The sequence below is a fragment of the Tauraco erythrolophus genome, chromosome 14 (genome assembly GCF_009769465.1).
Source record: "Tauraco erythrolophus isolate bTauEry1 chromosome 14, bTauEry1.pri, whole genome shotgun sequence".
In the NCBI taxonomy this organism is placed as follows: domain Eukaryota; kingdom Metazoa; phylum Chordata; class Aves; order Musophagiformes; family Musophagidae; genus Tauraco; species Tauraco erythrolophus.
In genome coordinates this window covers 17646690-17666127 of record NC_141478.1, presented here as the reverse complement: position 1 = coordinate 17666127, position 19438 = coordinate 17646690, and the positions used below count along the sequence as shown (strand labels likewise).

The following is a 19438-nucleotide window of genomic DNA, read 5'->3' as shown; positions in this document are numbered from 1 at the left end:
TCGAGCAGCGTAAGCCTTTGCGACCCTTTGGAGTGTACCTCACAAGTACTGGTGCAGCAGGCTCAGACCTGCTGCAGTGTGCTCAGGCAGGCACGTTTACCCAGTGAAGCCGAGAAGAAACGTCAGCTCAGCAGAGACCCGCCAGCAACGGCGTCTCAGAGCCTCTCTTAGCCCAGCCCCTGATGCCAACCCCTCTTTTCCTTTTGAACATTTGTTCCAGCCAGTGGGAGCCAAAGATTAAATCTAACTCCTGCTAGTGCCAACCAGGTAGGACAGGCCGATCCTTTATTTACAATTATGATGAGGCAGCAATTATTCTCTAGAGCTGTTTTCTCTTGGTGAGGTAGAGTTGTTACTAAGCTCAGTGTTTAGGTTTTGTTAGCAGACCTTTGGAGCCTGTTCTTGCCTAAAACCCCACTCAGGTTTTCTCAGATCTCTCTTCTTCACGCTTTTTTTTTGCTCCAGACTTGTTTACTGTAATCTTGTTCCCTGAGTTGCCCAAAGCATAAATCCGGCTCCCAAAGCCAGTGTTCATTCATGCTTCCCTCTTTCCCTTCATGCTGCTCAGTCTGGGCACCCAGACTCCCTTCCCTTGTCTGGTGCACAAATTCAGAAATCTGTTAAGATAATCCCACCCTCTCTCTTCATACTCTTAGCTGTGCCAGCAATGCATTGTAGCGAGCTCGACGCTTGTGCCTGCCTGCTTGAATTACGGTTTGACTTAGCTCCCTCCTCTACTGCTCTTAGAAAACATTATGTGGTCTCTGGTCATCTTTGGAGATGCTGCCTAGCTTGCTTGCTCTGAAATTCTTTAGGAAGCCCCACGCATATTCTGCTGCCATACGAGCCTTTCTAGTCAGCTGCTAGAAACACCCGACTTGTCTCATCATCCTCACCTCTTTTTTTATTTCAATCACCATCTTCTCTCACTGTTATCTCTTTCTATTGACTATGTATTTATATTTATGTCACGTTAACCTCTTGCAGTCTACTAGCAAAGCATGCCATGGGTATGATTCCTTGAAAAGCTGAGGCAATGAACCTTAAGGTGGACTACTTTGAAACCAGAAATGATACACAGATAAATGTAAGTAGGAAAATCCCATCCTAATTCTAGCAGTATAATCACTTCTCTTCTGAACTGATGGACTACTGCCAAATCTATGAACGTTTCGTGGCAAATGCTGTCACAGGCAAGACAGAAACCCATACATTTAGCAACCCGAGAGAAGTCTCTTGCAGATGAGAATGTGTTAACATACACGTTTCAGAGTGTGGGTGTCTGGGTGGGGAGGCACATAACATTACAGTACCAAGGCAACAACTCCATAGTTAAACTGAAAAGGTGTACGCTTTTAGAAGGATTTGTTTCTCTTTTAATTCTTCTAGAAAGTTTGGAAAACAATCTTTGAGTGCTCTTCCATTATCAAACACAAGGTGGATCCTTCATGTAGGAAGACTTCAGAAATGCTACTCTTCAGGGCCTGTTTTCACAAACTGCTTAGAAGTGTTGTGTAACCTGTATTTTCAAGAAACTCCAGACTAATTCCTTCACAGAAAAGAGGAGCAAAAGTCTGTATCAACTTTCTTCAGCATTAGGGAAAAAAAATCCCTCACTGCCTTCCCCCTTAGTACAAACAGTGAACTCAGGTACAGCGAGTGGCTGAAAAACTGGGTAGCAGTAGAGGTTAGACATGTCACACTCCTTCCATAGGTACAAACTAGCAAAAAGCAACTGGACTTCCAAAGCAGCTGCCTAGCCTGTCTGTTCAAGGGTGAAAATGGAGCTAAGAGTTGTGAATGGGGTGAGAGGACATCTGAGGAAGCCTTAAGTGAAAGACTGCCGGGGTAGGGTGATGTTAGTTATTTCAGTGGATCTGAAATGGAAGAAGTTCAACAGACAGACTGATAGACAGGTCTGCAAGGGAACTTCAACTCACTCAGGTATTAGATGGTTTACCAGGATTTTTGCTTGAGGATTCTCACAACCTGAACGCTTCAGCAAGTCTTCTTCCTGGGATTTCCCAGTTATAACACAGACATCGCGAATAAGCAGTGAGAGGCCACAACATGTTCATTTTAGTGGCAGAGACTGAAACAAACCTGTGGTTTTCTGCTGGACAGAAGCATTTTGTCTTCTGTTCCAGTGAGGGTGCACTAATGAAGAGTCAGGCTATCCACTGCATGCACAAAGAATATGTTATTCTCAGATAGTGAGCCCTTAAATACTGCATGAACATAGTTAAGCATTTATGTGATTTAGCTAGTTTCTCTGTGTAAGTTATAAAATAGCAGTTGATCACAGACACATACAGATGTCCAAGCTAACTAGCACATGGTCAGAGATCATGAGTAGCACTGACAGTTCAACATGGCAATGAATACATGGGAAAACCTGCAATTCAAGATAATGGCTCTCCAGCTTATTTTCTCTGAACAGTTTTCATGACCCATGCACAAGAAAATGTACTAATTTTAAAGTAATTCCCGTAATTCCCACAATTGCTCTAGCTTAGTAAGGATATTTTAGCTTTCATCTTTCAATGGTAATCTACTGTTTTAAATTATTTTTGCAATCAGTTATAATGTTCTATAGACAGATATTCATTATAGGGCAAAAAATTGTTTTCCTGGGGCTGTGGTGGTACTTTCAGAGGAGGATAAAGGCATATATCTGCCATTGCCTCATGTCTTTGAGAAAGTCACTCAAATCTCTTGTGTTTCAATTTCCTCATCTTTAAAATTAGGAAAGAATATTTCAGGGTTCTTTGAGATTAAATAACTACTTTTTTGATAGACCATTGCCACTTGGAGAGGTGATATCAGAAATTTGCACAGAATGGGGCTTTGAAAGAAAGGATAGTTGACTCTCTGACCTTTAAGGCATGCATAGTAATCTCATAACCATTTTGTAAGGAAAAACACAGTATATACCAGCTCTGAGAAAGGAATTTCACAGTGCAACTATTATATACCGGTTAAAGCAGAGGAGAGTACAAAACTGACATCACAGAAACTTTCAATGATTAAAAAAAAAAAAATCCCATTTTAAACAATAGCACTGGGTGAAATTTAAACAAAGATATCAAACAAGATACCAAGCCTCAAATGAACAGCAGAAATTTAAGAATTGATGCTTTTTAACTGATATGTAGAGAAGGAAATTAAGGGAAAACCAGTATTTCATAGTTAAAAGTTTTATTTTGGAAAATGTAAACGTCACTAACCGTGCATACAAGTTAAGACGCTATTTTACAGTTGTTAATTTTCTTCTTTTTTCCTTTTTTTTCCTTTTTTATTGTTATTGCATAAGACATTATCACAATATATAATCTATGCAGTACAAAATACATAAAAAGTTACAGCAGAGCAAGAATAGATGAACATATGACTGTACAGCTGTAATACTTCAATGTAGTGATTTAAAAGTGACCCATGGAAGCATTCATGTGCTGCTGATAAAACTGTACAAGTGAAGATGACACTGGTAACATTATCGTTCACTGAAGCTGGAAGTATATATGTAAACACCTGCACGCTTACTGGCACACACACTCTGTCACCCACACAGGCATGCGCTGTGAAAACACAAGTGTGCACACACGGACGTCCCTCAGAACACACATAGACACAAGTAACTGCAGCTGTAACCAGAGATGAAACTCAACCACTAATCTCAAAAAACAGGTTCAAACTTTCCAAATACAGTGGCAGTTGGATCTAGGATTTTAGTTCAGACCCATCACTAGTTTTAATGAAATGGATACCTATTTTTGCTCTGTAGACATCCCTTCATTATTTAGTGTGTAGTATATACACACTGCTGTGTATTTATGGATACACACACGTGCTATACAGTACACACACATATACGTATTTTTATATATGTGCATTTGCTTATATAAATCCATATATATATAAATATTTATATATATATAAAAAACCTATACCAGTGGATGGGCTTTTGCATTCTATATTCTGGGTTATGGGGTAAACAAGCATAATTTGGTTATTTTCTTTTGCCTAAGGCTATAGCTTTATCCCCAGAAGAGTTGAAAATACAGACATCCATCATACCATTCACTGACATAGACTATGCATTAGCACCCAACACACAAACAGCTGGTGTGATGGAGTAACAGAGCACCTGAAAGTCAGTTTGTAGCATCACTTGATGAAATTAGTCAATCAAATGGCAATGAAAAGGCAAGCTTTAAGTATGCAGAGTTCATTTCCTTATTCTTTCTTCACAAACCACGTTCCCCAAAACAACAATGCACTTCACATAGTACAAATTCCAGAACTCATGGCAAAGGACTGGAGAAAAAGGCAGTTGTGAATGTGAAGAGCTAGAAATGGGTAAGCTCCTCACACAGCTTGGCTGCACGAAACACGGAAAGCACTGAATGTCTGGAGAGAAGGTAATGAGGTTTTAAGGGTGTACAGAAGCTCTCCTAGCTAAAAGTTATTGCAAGGGTTAATGCAGTAGAGAGGTTAGGATACATACAGGAATTAGGTGTTACCATCAAACAGAGGCTTCTGTTGACTTGTTATAAATATATACCTTTGCTGTTATGTAATGTAAACAGACACTAAGCATACATTATAAAAGCAAGGAACAACTAATTTGCAGTTATAAACAATTCTCACAATAAAATGTAGCTGCCAGGAGTTTACCAGGACTGCTTTCTAAGAAGCAGGATGAAAACTGCATTCATGTGGCCGTTAATGCACTTCGCACAGGATGAGGTTAATGGAAGGGATGAATGAGTTTCTAAGAGCATCTCTAGTTTCAGTTGAGAAGTGGTAGTGAAGTGATGATTTTAACTTGCACCCACTTCCTACAGAAAGGCAGTTATGCTCAGCTCTTAGAGAGGAAGCTAGAATCATGGCTGGAGAAAAACAAACAAAACTTTCAGGGCTTTCTTAATAATAACAAACTTGTTATATTCTGAAATTAAAAAAAAAAGGCAATTTTGTAGTTGTGGAGATTCACCTCAACAGATTGCATGAGAAAAGAAGGAGGCAGAAGGAGAGATGCACGCTCCTCCAAACAGAGGACTGTGAAGAAATCTGCACCTTGCCAGAGCAGTGTTTCCTGAGCGTGCAATGTTTGTTGCTATGCCAGGAGACTGTTCTAGGTTACGCCGCTGGGTGAAACAAAAAAAGGGTAAAAATCTGAGGTTAGTCTGGGTAAGCACCCAGATTTCAAAACATAACTGGAGCTGTTCAGGCTTCTCATATCTGCAAAACTCAGCAGGAAACATCATGAGAATGTAGTCTTATGACCCTGCTGGTGCTTCTGCTTCTTTTCTAGTATCTTGCAGATGCTAGAAAACCCCACTCTCATTCCATATGAAAATATGAAGAGAAGTTTTGTTCACATTCAGTGTTGGAAACTACTAGCGATATGCAATTCATCATTTTATCCTAAAGCTATAATGTATTAAACATTTAATGGAGATAATTGAAAGTCTAGCTAGGATTTTAAAACACAGTAATTTGACCATCAGCCTAACACACTCTGAGGTATTTACAGCTAAGATGGAAAAAAAAAAAATCAATTACAAATTTCAGACAATTTCCTGAAAGTGTAGCTGTGTTGGCTATATATAGTCTCATAGCCTTCTCATTAGATGAAGTGACTGAACTGGAAATTTGACTTTGAACCAATTTTTTTGTTTTTTTTTTCTGTTTAAACTTGCAGAATTATTAGTAATATCTATAAGAAATATACATAAAATGCTTAGTTTACTATTTGAGCTAAAGATTGCATAGTTCTCATGTCACTCAGAATACGTTGTCCTGTAATCTTTATTTCCCATCATCTCAGTACTAATAAAACCTCGTGCAAATATTCTTTCTCCAGGCTGTTAAAACAACTTGTTTGTAATGCACCTACTGATTAATGCTGAATTATTATGCCTTAAATAAATGGACCGGAGTGGTTCTTGCTTTGCTAAAAATTAAATGATGCTCTTGCTGGAAAAGATGATTTTGCAACAAACTGAACTTAGAACATGAAGTCTGTGATTTTTGCTGACACTTAGTTGTTTTTTTTTTATTTTGGGTTTCCCCCTCCCCCCGATATCCCTCTATTAAGGTATAATGATCATGAGAAATGTGTTTATGACTTGTTTCAAAGTATGTGCACAAGACAGCTGATCTGTAGAATTCTTTAGCTAGGTATCTTAAATGCGTCTTTACTAACTACAACACAAGAGCACTTTTAGCAGTCAGAAATTATTGGAATGTGAATTCCTGTTAACCTGAATTGTATCAAGTTGTTAAAATTGTGTATCTCAGTAGATGAGATTTAAAAAAAAAAAAAAAGAGGAAATCTATGGAGGCAAACAGATCTGGCTTTCCCCTAATGCTCAGTGGTTAGGCAATTCATCACACCAACTGAACAATATTTGTCGTCTTGCAAAAAAACTCTCACAATGTTCTTTCACTTTTTGTGAAATGAAACAGTAGAATTGCGCCTCACATGACTTCCAATACAAACAGGGAAAACTGATTTTGTAGAGGTGAAATCTGAAGTAGATGAACATGAAAAAAATACTGAAATGTCTGCACTTTGAACTGTGTTTAAGTACTTATTCATACAACTAATAGAACGCGTAGCATTAGGAATAATGTAAATATTATGGAAGTACCTATGAAACTATTTGGAAATCTATATTAGCCTCTCACAGTTAACACACAGTACAATAAAAACTTGCAAAATTGGATCAATGCAAAGCAGCAAGAAAGATACAGGTTCATTTGGAATGCAGAGGCATTCACTTAATATCAAATGGCAGGTTTGGTGTAGAGAGTTTCTTTTCACCATGCTACACTTAACTGCATTTATACCTACAGTAAAAACAACAAAACCCCAAAAATTCCAGAATCAAAATGACCTGAATTTATAATATGCACCATCAGACCCAGCCAAACCAAGGAAAGTGTATTTGCTGCCAAAGAGGTCTCCAGTACATCACAATGCTCCTGGTCTTTGCTGTATTTTCTACCCTATAAAACAAAAATCTACCTCCTAGTGCTCTGTCTAGTGTCAAATATTTGAAAGTTATTGAAAACTAGCCAGGATTCCCTTTTTGTTATTAAGCTGTTATTCAGAAATGAGAGCACCTTACTTTACGCTGGTATGTGTATTATTGAGAAACTTGCAGTAGTGCTGGGCTAAAATGTCATTTTATTTTAAAACTTAAAAATGCATATTTTATTTTATTTTTCCAGTCAAAAGATACCTTATGATTTTTGCTTCCTTTTATCTGCAACCACGATTGTGATGCAACAGGATACAGAACTATGTCTTAGCCAATTTGTCTTGCTAAGATATAGCTGTACAGTAGGTAAGTACTTTGATAAAAGTTTTGGTGAGCATTGGTTCAGCTATGCTATTTCCATAGTTCATTTAAAAAAAAAAAAAAAAAAAAGGAAAAAAGAAATAAAGAAAATTGTTCAAGTCAGTGTGGTTTGATTTGAATATTCTGTTGGTCCCATACTGAACAGGCAGTGCAGAGAGCTTAACAACTTGGAGAGAGTGACGACAGAATGCCTCCGAGATTCCATGCCACCTTGCAATAAAATGTCACCCAGTGTAAATATGTTTCCTTGTGATTTAGGTTACTTACTTAAGGCATCTTGTTTAGAATTTTTTCTCAGCGTTTTATCTAGCATGAAACAAACAAGTTTATCAACCTCACAGAGATTTTTGCAATAGGAAGTTGGTTTTGGAGCATCTTCAGCATGAAGTGAAAAGACAGCTTGCTACCAAAAGCAGAGGGCAGCTTGAAGAACGACAAGACTTCTGTTTGGACACTCCCCGATGTAGGTATATAATCAGGAAAACAAACAATGGAAGAGTCTGGTTCTACATTCCAGTACTGGTTTGGTTTTTGTATTGTTTGTTTGGTTTTTATGTTTTTGCCCAGTATGTGAAAGAACCTAACAAAAAGCTTCTGAGTGCAAATGTATTTACAGAGTAAGGCTGTGGTTAGGGTGTGTCTTCATTGTTAATTATTGTGTAACATAAATATCCATCCCTGAGAAAAGAGAAGGGGGACACAATCCAACACAGTTGATTTGTAAGTGTATGTATGCTCATGTTGTGCAATCCGCTCTTACAAAACTACTTTGACACCTGAGGTGAATTAAGTGGGGTTCTTTTTCTTTTTTTTTTTTTTTAGATTTTCTCATTTTTTATAAAGAATCGTCAAGAGGATCAGAAAATGGTTGCAAAATGTATGAAGTATTGAGACAGCAGGAGTCACTAAGTGGAACATGTAAGTTTTTCTGTCCACGAGGTTATAATAGCCACTCACATGGCTGGGTAAAGAAAATTTGACTGGAAATTGCAGTGGGAGGCAGCTATTTACTGATTTTTCTTTAAAAAAAAAAAAAGGGAGGTGGGGAACTGAGGAGGGGAAGCGACAGAGTTTTTAAAATGTGTGCAACACAAACAAAACTCCACATCAGGTATTAGAGGCAAAGTGCTGACATCCAGTGCAGGTAGGTCTATGGGGAACTGGCGGGGCTAATCGTCGGACTTGAGGCATCCGAGCGGCTGTAGTCACTGACAGACCCTGTTCTTGAGCTGCTTCCACTTCGCCTCTTGAGCATGCTTGGGTGGAAGTTGGCATGGCGACGGGCGTGCTTTGTCAGATGGTCGCTGCGCATGAAGCGTTTCTCACAGAGAGGACAGCTGAACTTCTTTTCTCCAGTGTGAGTGCGGTAATGGCGGGCCAGCTCATCGGAGCGAGCAAACTTCTTGTTACATCCTTGCCAGTTGCATTCAAAAGGCCGTTCACCTGTAGGACGCAAACATGGCATGATTAGAAGGGACAGCAATGTCTTCCGTGAGTTTTTTTGTACGCAAAAGTTAGAATAAAAAGTTTGAGAGCAAGGTAGGTGCCACTTGGCACTTATCGGATGGAGAAGGTGTTACTCTCTGCTAGAGAGAAGGCCACTGTGGCATTCCAACCCATTAAAAAGTACTGTAATTCAAACTAGTGATACCTTATATTGATAACTGGATCTTCTGGGATGCTGGGCTCATGATTCTTTCGTGGATGTCACACTTCATATCTCTTGTAGTCCATTTGACTTTACTTGTGGACTTTGACAATATCTGTACTGAGCTCTGTAGAATATTCACGTATTCCTCCAAGCTGTCCCTATGTCTGTCTGACCCAATGTTGAAGATGGTGTGATGAAGTCTCTCTCTTCGGCTATTTAAAAACAATCATGGTGAAAATGCAAAATGGCAGTTTTGAGGCAGATGTGAGGCTCTCACCTTGTGTTCTCCACAGCCATGCCTGTGTTTTCTGCGTTTGCTGCAAGGTGCTACAGTTTCTCTTGCTCGCTGCCTTAGGTCTCATTTAGAAGCGAGGCAGGGAGCACTGTGTTTCAGCCAGGTAAACGTGCCACACTGAAGGCAGCAGCCTCCTATCAACAGCTCACCTAAACACCACAACCTCTTATGCTTAAGGTGGGACCAGTGAGCTCACAGAAATAGCAGTCTGGTGGCCTGATGCATTTCTCAACAGATCTCAGACGTGGGAAATACGTCTCACAGGGCCAGATGCCTGCGCCATTGCATGGCTGTGCTGGAGGTCTGCACTCAGACGCTGCGGTAGATGTGCAGCCTGAGAAGCTCAAGCACTGGAGGCAAGGAGAGGTCACAGACAGAAGTAGCGTTGTTGGGTAGATGGGTATCTGGGATATATTCCCAGCTTCATCACAGACGTGCTGCATAGCCTTAAGCAACTTGTACTACTTGTTTTCATCCTTACTTTCTCCATTTGTTAAAAATGAAAACATCAAATCATGAAATGTGCTGTCTGCTAATTCCGTATATCGGTTTGATTCTTACTGAGTCTGAACATCACATATTCTTTATTTATTATTAATTAAGAACATCTTATTCTTTTGTGAATACGCAGACTTACCATTTTTTGTATTTGTAATTTTTGTAATTTCCTACCTGCACTAATCTTAATCTTTCTAATGCTGAATAGCCAGTTCAAGATGTCCAGAGAGCTATATTCTGTGCCAAAATAAGAAATCAAAGTTTTCCACACACTACACCAAATACTTAATATAAATAAATTAATTAATTAGCCTTCTGGTGAAATTCAATACACCTTAATTAAAATTGTCTGACAGCAAAATTGATCCCAGCCAGCCTTCAATCTAAGCAGCCAATAATCTGTTTTAAATTCACAGATTTGGCTATAACATTTATATGTTACAGCCAAATGTTATAACATTCTCCTGCTCAGAAAGAGATTTGTAGGTTCTTTTTCCCCTCTGTTTATGAAGCCTCCAAGATACTTCAGCCAAATCTTAAATAGTGTCTCAATGAACAGACAGGTAATTCTTTTTTTTAAATAGGATTTTGTTCAAGAACATGGAGAAAGCAAGTGTCCCTGATGTTTCCTTGATTATGTAGTAGAAAGACCAAGGCTCATTAGACCAATTGTTCTCAAGTACATTTTGTGGATTTTAATTAGTTACACCTACAAGGCATAATGCAATGGTTATATCTGTACAGTACACAAGGGAGATTTTCATATGGAGAACCATGAACACCACCTCCTAAATAATCTGCAAGAGACAGCTAAGACAATTAGCTTTCAATTGGCTTCCCCTGAACTAAAGCCTAAAAAACTTAAGGGCCCGCAAACTTTCTTAAGAATAAAAACACCACCAACTGGTTTAATTGATACAGTTTCATCGCTCATAAAACTCCATGCAAATCCATTCCATGTCCTCCTTGGCCTTTTCCTGCAAACCATCAGGGACTCATCTCACAGTCTGCTGACTGAAATGTGAAACAAAGGGGAAACAAATATATTTTGGCTATGCTTGTCATGTATCCAGTCATCTGTTGTTAGATATGCTCCTGCCTGTGGTGAGACAGGCCAGTCATCCCTGTTGTGTGACTAGATTCACTAGTTTTCTCCCTGTTTTGGTCATACAACAGATATACTTTTATGAGGACTCTGGGACCGTTGGGAAGAAGGGCAATGAGCATGGTCTCACAGCTGGATCTGGCCTGCAGAATCAAAGTTTCTTATCCCTGAGCTATGGCATCATTTTCTGGTAAGGCAATGGCCTTTGGATGTTTCTGTTGCCCAAGTTAATTTTCTCTGTGTTTGTTTTCATTACAAATGGTGTCAGCAAATGTTCTTCACTAGAAGGACTGCCCCATGAAATGACTGCTTTCAGACGAGGAAAGCAAGAGTTAACATGCAATGTTTTGCTTCTGCTGTTGACCACACCATCAAACACAAATGAAATGGTACCATTTCTGCTGATTAGTTAGCATGGCATCAGCTGCTGTTTTTTATGTCTAGCACTTGGTAGCCAGCAGTAGGCAGGACAGTCTAGCTCCTAATGAGAGAAGAGGTTCTGGAGCAGGATTGTGAAATATTTGTGTTATCCAGCACTAACAGTCAGTTGATGAAGGTATTGCACAACTTATCTCCCCCTCTCCTCACTGCACATCAGATCTGGATGAGAACATTCAGGTTCCTCCTCACCTGCCTTATTTGAGGTTGATGGTGGTGATGATTTGGGTGCTGAGCCAAAGAAAATGTGGCCTTTCTTCCACTATTTGTCTACTGTCCCCTGATCTCCTCCTTCCTAGCAACTGTTTTTTCCCCTCAGTCCTCTCTAGTCTTGATTTGCTATCTTCTTGGTAGATGCCTTTAAGTTTCTTGGCCAAATGGTTTTCCCCTCTGTGCACTCTCTGATAGCTGGAATCACTCTAGTAGTGGTAGTAAGTTCTCTAAAGTGCTTCCCAGCTTTGTTGAGGTTTAGCAATACCTCCTCAAAGAAGAGCTATATTGTGAGGAAATGCTGGATGCCTTGTGTGAAGATAGGAGAGTCATTATTGTTCATAAAAAATTAGTACACAGTCTGGAACAAAGTTGCTGCAGGGTATTAATTAAGACAAGACCTAGCTGCTGTTCCAAAACCACACGTGGAAATTCAGTCTGTCATCAGTCTCATCTCCCAAACAGAAGGGATGTGGTTTTCTGTGCAGGTAAGTTATATAAATGTCCTTTTACCAGCAGTAAAGCAATCAACAGAATAAGAGATAATAAGAATTGATTGCCTAATCTCATTAGGGAACATGCAGCCACAGTACAACTTTCTTGCATAAGCAGTAACCCACGGACATGTTGTACTCTACAAAGAGCCTTCACCATTAAAGTGGTTATACACAACACAATAAAGATTTTGTGCTCCATCTTAGGCAATACTGAAGTCAGATTTGTACCTTTGTACAATGACTGCGGAATTTGATCCTATAAATGAATGTGGAAATCTATCAAATACCTTCAATAAAGCAGGAAACACGTCAAGTATGTAATGTGCATACTGAGAGTCAATGCTATGCCTTGGCAGCAGCAGTGTGTTTGTGCTTTATGAGTGTTACTAGCAGGTCTCAAAGAGAGGTAGGTCTCCAAAAGATAAAGATGCCCGAAAATAAAAGAATTTAAAAGCAGCTCAGGCTTCTTTACTCTTCAGAGAGGCAGGCAAGACATGCTTTTAAAAGAAAAGGAATATTGTACAAATTTTTTTTTACAATTCTGAATAGGTTTGGTCGTCCATATTCCAAATCCCACTGAACGGTAACCTTTCTAGCTCCTCTGCCAGAGCACATGACATCACATAACTTGTGTTTAGAATTACACAAGCTAATGGAAAAACATCACATTAGAGAATTAAATTCAACTGATCTTAACTGAAAATTCACAAGCAAAAATATTTTTGGCTTCTTCCTGAACTCCACCCAGTCCAAAGGAAAAAAAGTGCGTAAAGCTGCATTAAGGAACTTGCAGTGCTCACTGAGAAAAAGTACGTAAGATCTGCAGGTGCACTGACTTCTGAATTCATCTCAGTGGCGCAGACCTGGCTACTCATGCAGCTGACATTGTCTGCCAGAGCAGACGCCAAAGCAACTGTGGAGTTGCCTGGGCTATAGAAACAACATTCAAAAAATGAATCTCTCTTCAATCCTGCTGGAAGGGATTCAAAAGCGAGTAGAAGCCAGACTGTTCTTATGATATTACGTAAAGGCCCTCTGTATTATTCTATATTTCTCAATCATTATATGTATTGAGGCAACTGTATGTAGTTATGGGAAACAAAAACTACGGAGATGGTAGAACCAGATCTGATGTCTACTGAGCTTGATTTGTACCACACTTTTAGTGCACTTTGCCTAATCCACATACAGTTTTAAGGACTCCTTTCCTATATAGTGACACTCCTGTACAGACCCTGGAGTAATCTGCTTTCTGTTTCACCAATTCATCTGTATGATATCCAGCACTTGAGTAATGACTAAAAATTATACTAAGTTCTGTGTAGGCCTGAGCATGCTTAAAAAATAACCTACTAATTTGTGAAATGCCAAAATAGGTTGACACACCTGTGATACCAACCATTTTCAGAATTACAATGTGAAGATTAGGCAATTGTATCTGAACAATTTGATATGTGACATCCACTACAGATTAGAGCATTATGAAGTCAAGCCATGTATTGGGGGGCTGTTTTTTTAATTTAACTCATCTAGTAGCTCTGCACGTTATGTTAGCATCTTCAAGCATATGCCAAGGCCATGCAGTAACAAAGAAATTTGTATCCTGGGAATTCCACGAGTGCCTGCAAAACCAGAAACAGTAAGCCAGAAGCAATTTTCTGTGATCTTTAATCTGTTCTGCTGCTTCGCAGAACAGCGTTCTATGTTGTTATGAAACCTGACTAGAAACCTGAACATGCCACTATGTGCTATTCTTACATTTCTACATTTTCATATGCATAATTAAGGGTATATTTGGAAACACAGATCAGCAGGCTGGGTGGGGAGGATGAGAGGCAGACAGTTAGAGATGTGACTGAAGCAGCCTTCCTCCAAGAGAGGAAATGCTATCCTGGGAAAAAACATTCAGCCAAGCAGACTGTTTCTCGAGATTGGCTGTTTTTTTTTTAAAAAAAAAAAGAGAAAAAGTCATCCTTCAACAGCACTGATATGTATTTACAAATATTTTCATTTCTGTTATTCTGTTGTTTATAAACAAGCCCTTTTGCATAGCTGAAAAACAAGCCCTTAACCTTCTGAGTGCAAGAGAGAGAATAATGCATAGCTTTGGTGTTAGATGAATGGTGGTTTCTTTATCAAGTATTTTAAAAGGGATCAAAAAATTCCAAAGCTTCACAATTCCATATTCCTACAGATTGAAACCAGTTAGTTTTAAATTAATTGAGGGTGACATTTCATAACCAAACAAGCCAAATGCAATCATGTTTTTTGCATCTGTTTTTGTGTCTGTCCAACGGCTTTTGAATGTCTCAGCTACTTTCAACCATATCTAACAGAGGTAGCAAATTCAGCAATATTAAGCTTGAATAGCTCTAGGAAAACAAAGAAGTTTTGGTAATGTTCTCAGTGACAACAAAAGTTACAGGGAGAATTCGACTGTCACTAGACACCAGAAACCCAATATGGGAGTGTGGTATGAAACCCAAATCCAAGAAAAGCTTCAGTCAGAGTTCACACATTATTAGACAGACCCTGGGACACAACACTCCCCACACAGCAACAAGGAGCTAAGCTGCATTAGTACCTGCTGACAGAAGCACGTGTGTTCCTGCTATTTCTATTACATGTGATGTGACCTTTTTTTAGGAACTGGAGTTCTCAGACCTCCAGCAGGCACAGACCCAGGCATCTAGTACAACCTCACTTTAAAGTGTGGGCATCTTAATCTTAAGAAATCCAGTCATTAAATTGATAAATTATTGGATCTTATGTTTTCTGCATGCACAGGAAGCTACTACTGAGCAGGAGCTGCAACAGCTACCGTTATATCCATTATTTAAATCCTTGGTTTATTTTTTGTACCTTAATATTTTCATTGAGTTGTTTAGATATATATTAATATTTCTTGAAAGGGGAATTTCCAAGCAGCAAGTTTGTGTTTTAAGTGAACGTGTGTTACTATTTGCTCTGGAAGTGCTCGTATTGCTCTGTCTGGGAGCACAGGTTACGCCGTGTGACTTACCTGTATACCACAGCTAACTAGAACAGCTCAAACAGCAAATGGCAGACAGACATTCAGATACTATAATGATAACGGATACAATGCCGGAGAAATGTAAGTAGTGCAAAATTCCTCCCTTAGCCTTAACTACAGCTGGGTCTGCCTGACAATCAAATAACTGATTTGATGTGTTCCATGCAGCTAGCTGATCCTCCTTAAAAATATTACTACCCACTTTCACCATATTGGAAACAATTTATTTAAAAAAAAAAACAAAACCATTACATTCTATCAGTTACATTCTAGTCCTTTATTTCAAACTTGTTCAATAACGTCAGCCGGATCTTAAATCCTAGTTTATAATAATTTTAGCTACCTTACTGTATTTCTCTCAGCCACATTTGCTTCTCTTTTGTCAAGAGAGAATCATTCGAGCCTTTTTAGGCTTTTTTTTTTTTCCAGGACAATCCATCACGTAATCTTTCTGTTGTCTAAAATATGCATTCCATTGCTTTACTGAATCCCTTTTCAAACTGGGATGCCCAAGCTGAACTGCTCTGTCTATGTGAGTTTCTATAGCTTAGCACTTTTAAAATACCCATGTTTTTATCCTGCATTTTTGCACAGTGAATTAAGAATCTGAAATTTGAACATGTTATCTTTACCAAGTCATTTTCTGCCTACCATGTTAACTCCTGTTTGACTCCTGTTTAGTTCTCGCTTTATCTCTGCTGAAGTGCATCACTGTGTGTTCAGTACAGTAAGCTCTGTGTTCCACTCCCAGCTAAAGCCTAGTTCCAGACCACTTCACACAAACAACCAGTAAGTAGCTGAAAGTAATGTTCCAGGATCTGGAAAATAAATCTTACAGCAAATTGGCTTTAAAATGAAATGGCTATAAATTTAATAAAAAGAAATACTGCTACATACTTTGCTAAGATTTTGAATGAAAGAGTGACATAAAGGCTAGAGCTATGTGGATAACTTATTTTCTGCTCAATTGAAAAATTAAAAAAACTCTGAACTGCAGAAGAATTCAGCAAACCAAGAAGTGCATAAGTAATTTTATTTTTGGTTAACCAGAACGTTTTACTTCTTTTGGGGTGTTTTTTTGTATCACTATATTAATTCCTTTATCACTGGGGAAAATTTTTAACACAATGACAATGTTAATCTGAAATTAATCAATGAAACACACTATCACAACGTTTCTGAAATAAAAAAAAAAATAGCCTAAACTGTTTGCTGAGTTTAACTGACATGTAGTTCTGTTCTTCATAAAAGACTGCTTGTCAGCGAACAACTGTTGGCCAAAAATATAGTTTCTATAGTTATAGCTAATAAAGAAATGCAAAGTTATTAATATTCTTCATTAACATTTCTGGGCAGCTTTCCCTCCATGAACATTAAATGCCTGACATTTTTATGAAGTGACTAACTGGAGATCTCATCTTTTAAGCGAACAATTTGTATTTTTGGCTTCCACTGGACTCCCTGTCTTTAAAAGCACAAGGGGTATTCAAAGACAGCCAACAAGGGCAGGCTAACCAGCCAAGTGTAAGGAACATGAAAGTCTATCCTCCCTTTCACAGAGAGAATATGCCCTCTAGCATTGCAGTGTGGCCCAAGGAGTCTTAGGTGATTCCCTGCAGCATCTTAAGTACAAGAAACTTATTTTCCAGTGTTATGCTAAGCTATTTTGTTTTCCTTGTACATTTGTCCTCCTGAATCATTTTGCAAACTGTTGGTAAGTGATGCAGCTCTTCAAAACACTGTGTCAGTTTTGAGTTCTTCCTTAAAAAAGCAGAAAGACGTACTACTGGCACAGCAAAGAAGCAACCAACTCAAAGTCCATGCCAGAAAGACCAAGCATATTTTCCAAACACACATTTTTGTGATCTTCTCTGGATTGATATAGAGTGTTACAGTTCCATGGATACACAGCGAATTGTATGTGGTTTTCTTCTCTCTAGCTACGTTTACATTGTAGCCTCCCTCTCTCTATCTGCTAGAGAGTACTCTAAAAATTAGGTAAAGCTGCTGGGCAATTGAGAAATTAAATTCTTTCCCATCAATTGAAGATCACAAAAAAATCATAAACAACCCTTCAGTAATTCCACAGTTTGAAATGCACATTTGTGTCTGTAGACCTGAGCCCTGAGAGTCTGATGCTACTTGTTTTACTGCACCTTGTACTAAGAGGCTCGTAATGGCTAACATGAGGCTTTCTCCTGCGCAGTTTGTCGCTTCCTGGTTTCAGAAGAGTTCACGCTTTATCTCTTCTCTCTTCCTTACACAACCCCTCCCTGTCTTGTTTCTTCTTGTATGTTTCTTCCTCTTTGAAACTACAAAAAAATCAGTTGAACTAGGCCGGGGGCTTGTGAAGCTTGAGTTATAGAGACTACATGAAAACTAGGGCTGTGTAAACAGCGTTACATTTATGTGTGTTAATTATGTTACAGAGTTTTTCTCTTGAAACACACTCAGACACAAAATCACTAAGGTGAGTTTAGCCTTCAAAATTCCTTCCTTTTATGATGAGGTCTAGATATAGGGACACCAATCTTTGAAATACTTCTGTTCCTTCTAATAGAGAGAATTTATTTAAAGCTATTTTAGCAAAGAGGCTGAATTAGCTGAATAAAGCCTTGAACCAAAGGCGCTTTTATAACTTTCTGAATAATTAATTAACCTAGTCATATGCTCACCACTTAGGTAAGAATGTGTGCAGCTGACAACTCAATTTGACGCATCAGTAGAATCCAACAGAGTAGAAAAGCCAGCAGAAAGACAACTCTGAAACTAAAGGCTGTGAACGTGAGGGAACAGATGTACGTGTAATCTATAAAACACTCCTATGGATTAGAGATTCCTCATCATTCTTCTAAGCAAGGGCCACAGGCTATCTGCAACTACTACCAAAATGAAGGGGATTTATTTAGTGAAGGGAGATGAGGGCATCCTTGTCTCTGCTATCCTCCCCAGCTTCCTATCATAAAAGTGCTAGTAGCCGTGAGACGAAGGTAAAGAAACAATATCCTTGATGGTATCTAAAGCACAGAAATTTAGCAAAGCAGCTCTAAATATCTTTATATGTATACTGCTGAGATTCCGTGAAAATATTTAATGTATCATACCTGATTCTCTCCTTTCTCTTCTTTGTAAGCTATTTCTAACAGTAAGACACAGGTGATGCCTTTGAATATGCTAATCATCTGTGAAACAGTAAGGTTGTATGTCAGCATTGCTTACGTATTTGAAAAATACATGTTATGTGAATTGTTCAGCACATCCACCACAGCACTGTGCAAGACGGGGTTTCACAGCAAGGCTACCTCTGCTCCATGCCAGTCGTCTTTGCCTAAAACACCAAACTTTCTTTCCCATACCATGAGGTTATATTCTTGCCTCTCCAAGCAGCTAATGATTGTATAATACACGTACATCTTCACTTGCTTTGTGCCTAAGCTTGTAGAGAATGCTCTCATTTAAAAAATAGTTATTAGTATATTGCTTTCTTTAGTCGGAGCGGTGTTGTGTTTGAGGTTATAGATGAGCTTAGTTGCAAACTAGAGAGGAAATAGATGGTGGTTAATTATGGTGTCAGACAAATGTCACTGTTCCAGTCATCTTGTTTTCTCTTTAGTCTGAAGTGTGGCATAGTTAAAAGGCAGGGGAGAGTAACAGAGAAGAGTGAAAGAGACAAAAGGAAAGGGCTTGCGGGTGAAATTCTGTAGTCTTACAATGAAGTCGGCCCATGTGGTTGCAAAGTGGGCCCCTGGCCACCTCTGAAACTATAAATCCAAGCAGTCTCAATGAAAACTCCCCTGGAGCAAACACTGAAAGTTTAAACTAGGAATTCAGTATCACTTGTGCCATTTATATTCTGTCTTTAGTATGCACTGATTATTTGCTGTAAATACCACTTGGCTTCACAGTTCTTACTGGAGAGATGAAAGGAAGGAGGAATCCTCTCTAGCCTCGGTCAGTGAAGAAAACTAGCTTTCACCTCTTCCATCTCCTGACCCCACATAGTGCTGTATGTTGTACACCTGAAGGCCAGGACGCCTTGCTAAGCTGGACGTTGCGTGTGGTACTTTTGTCTTCACTTTTTGTGATGTTCTTAGCAAAGTGTTTCTGGGGGAGCCACTGATCATATACAAGTGCAGTAACAGCAGTTCTTTTTGGATGTAAATTTGCTCATTAATACCTTGGTTATTCAGGTTAGCCACGCTAGGCAAGACAGTGATGCATATGTATGTTTTCTCCTCACAGAAGTATAATAAGCTTGAAAGATGTTCCCCACGTCTCAGAGGCCAGGTAAAGCTTTCTTTTGATGGCTAGAAAAAAACAACGCATAACTTTGTGGT

General features: G+C 38.9%; 1 protein-coding gene across 1 annotated transcript in view; it reads right to left on the bottom strand.

Annotated features, from left to right (window-relative positions):
• Positions 1 to 7433: 7433 nt before the first annotated feature.
• Positions 7434 to 19438, bottom strand: part of KLF13 (KLF transcription factor 13) — a 33147-nt gene continuing 21142 nt past the window's right edge. The window contains exon 2 of the mRNA XM_009978541.2: positions 7434 to 8816. Coding sequence (XP_009976843.1) covers positions 8524 to 8816 — 293 coding nt within the window. The 3' untranslated portion in view covers positions 7434 to 8523. The remainder of the gene's footprint in view (positions 8817 to 19438) is intronic.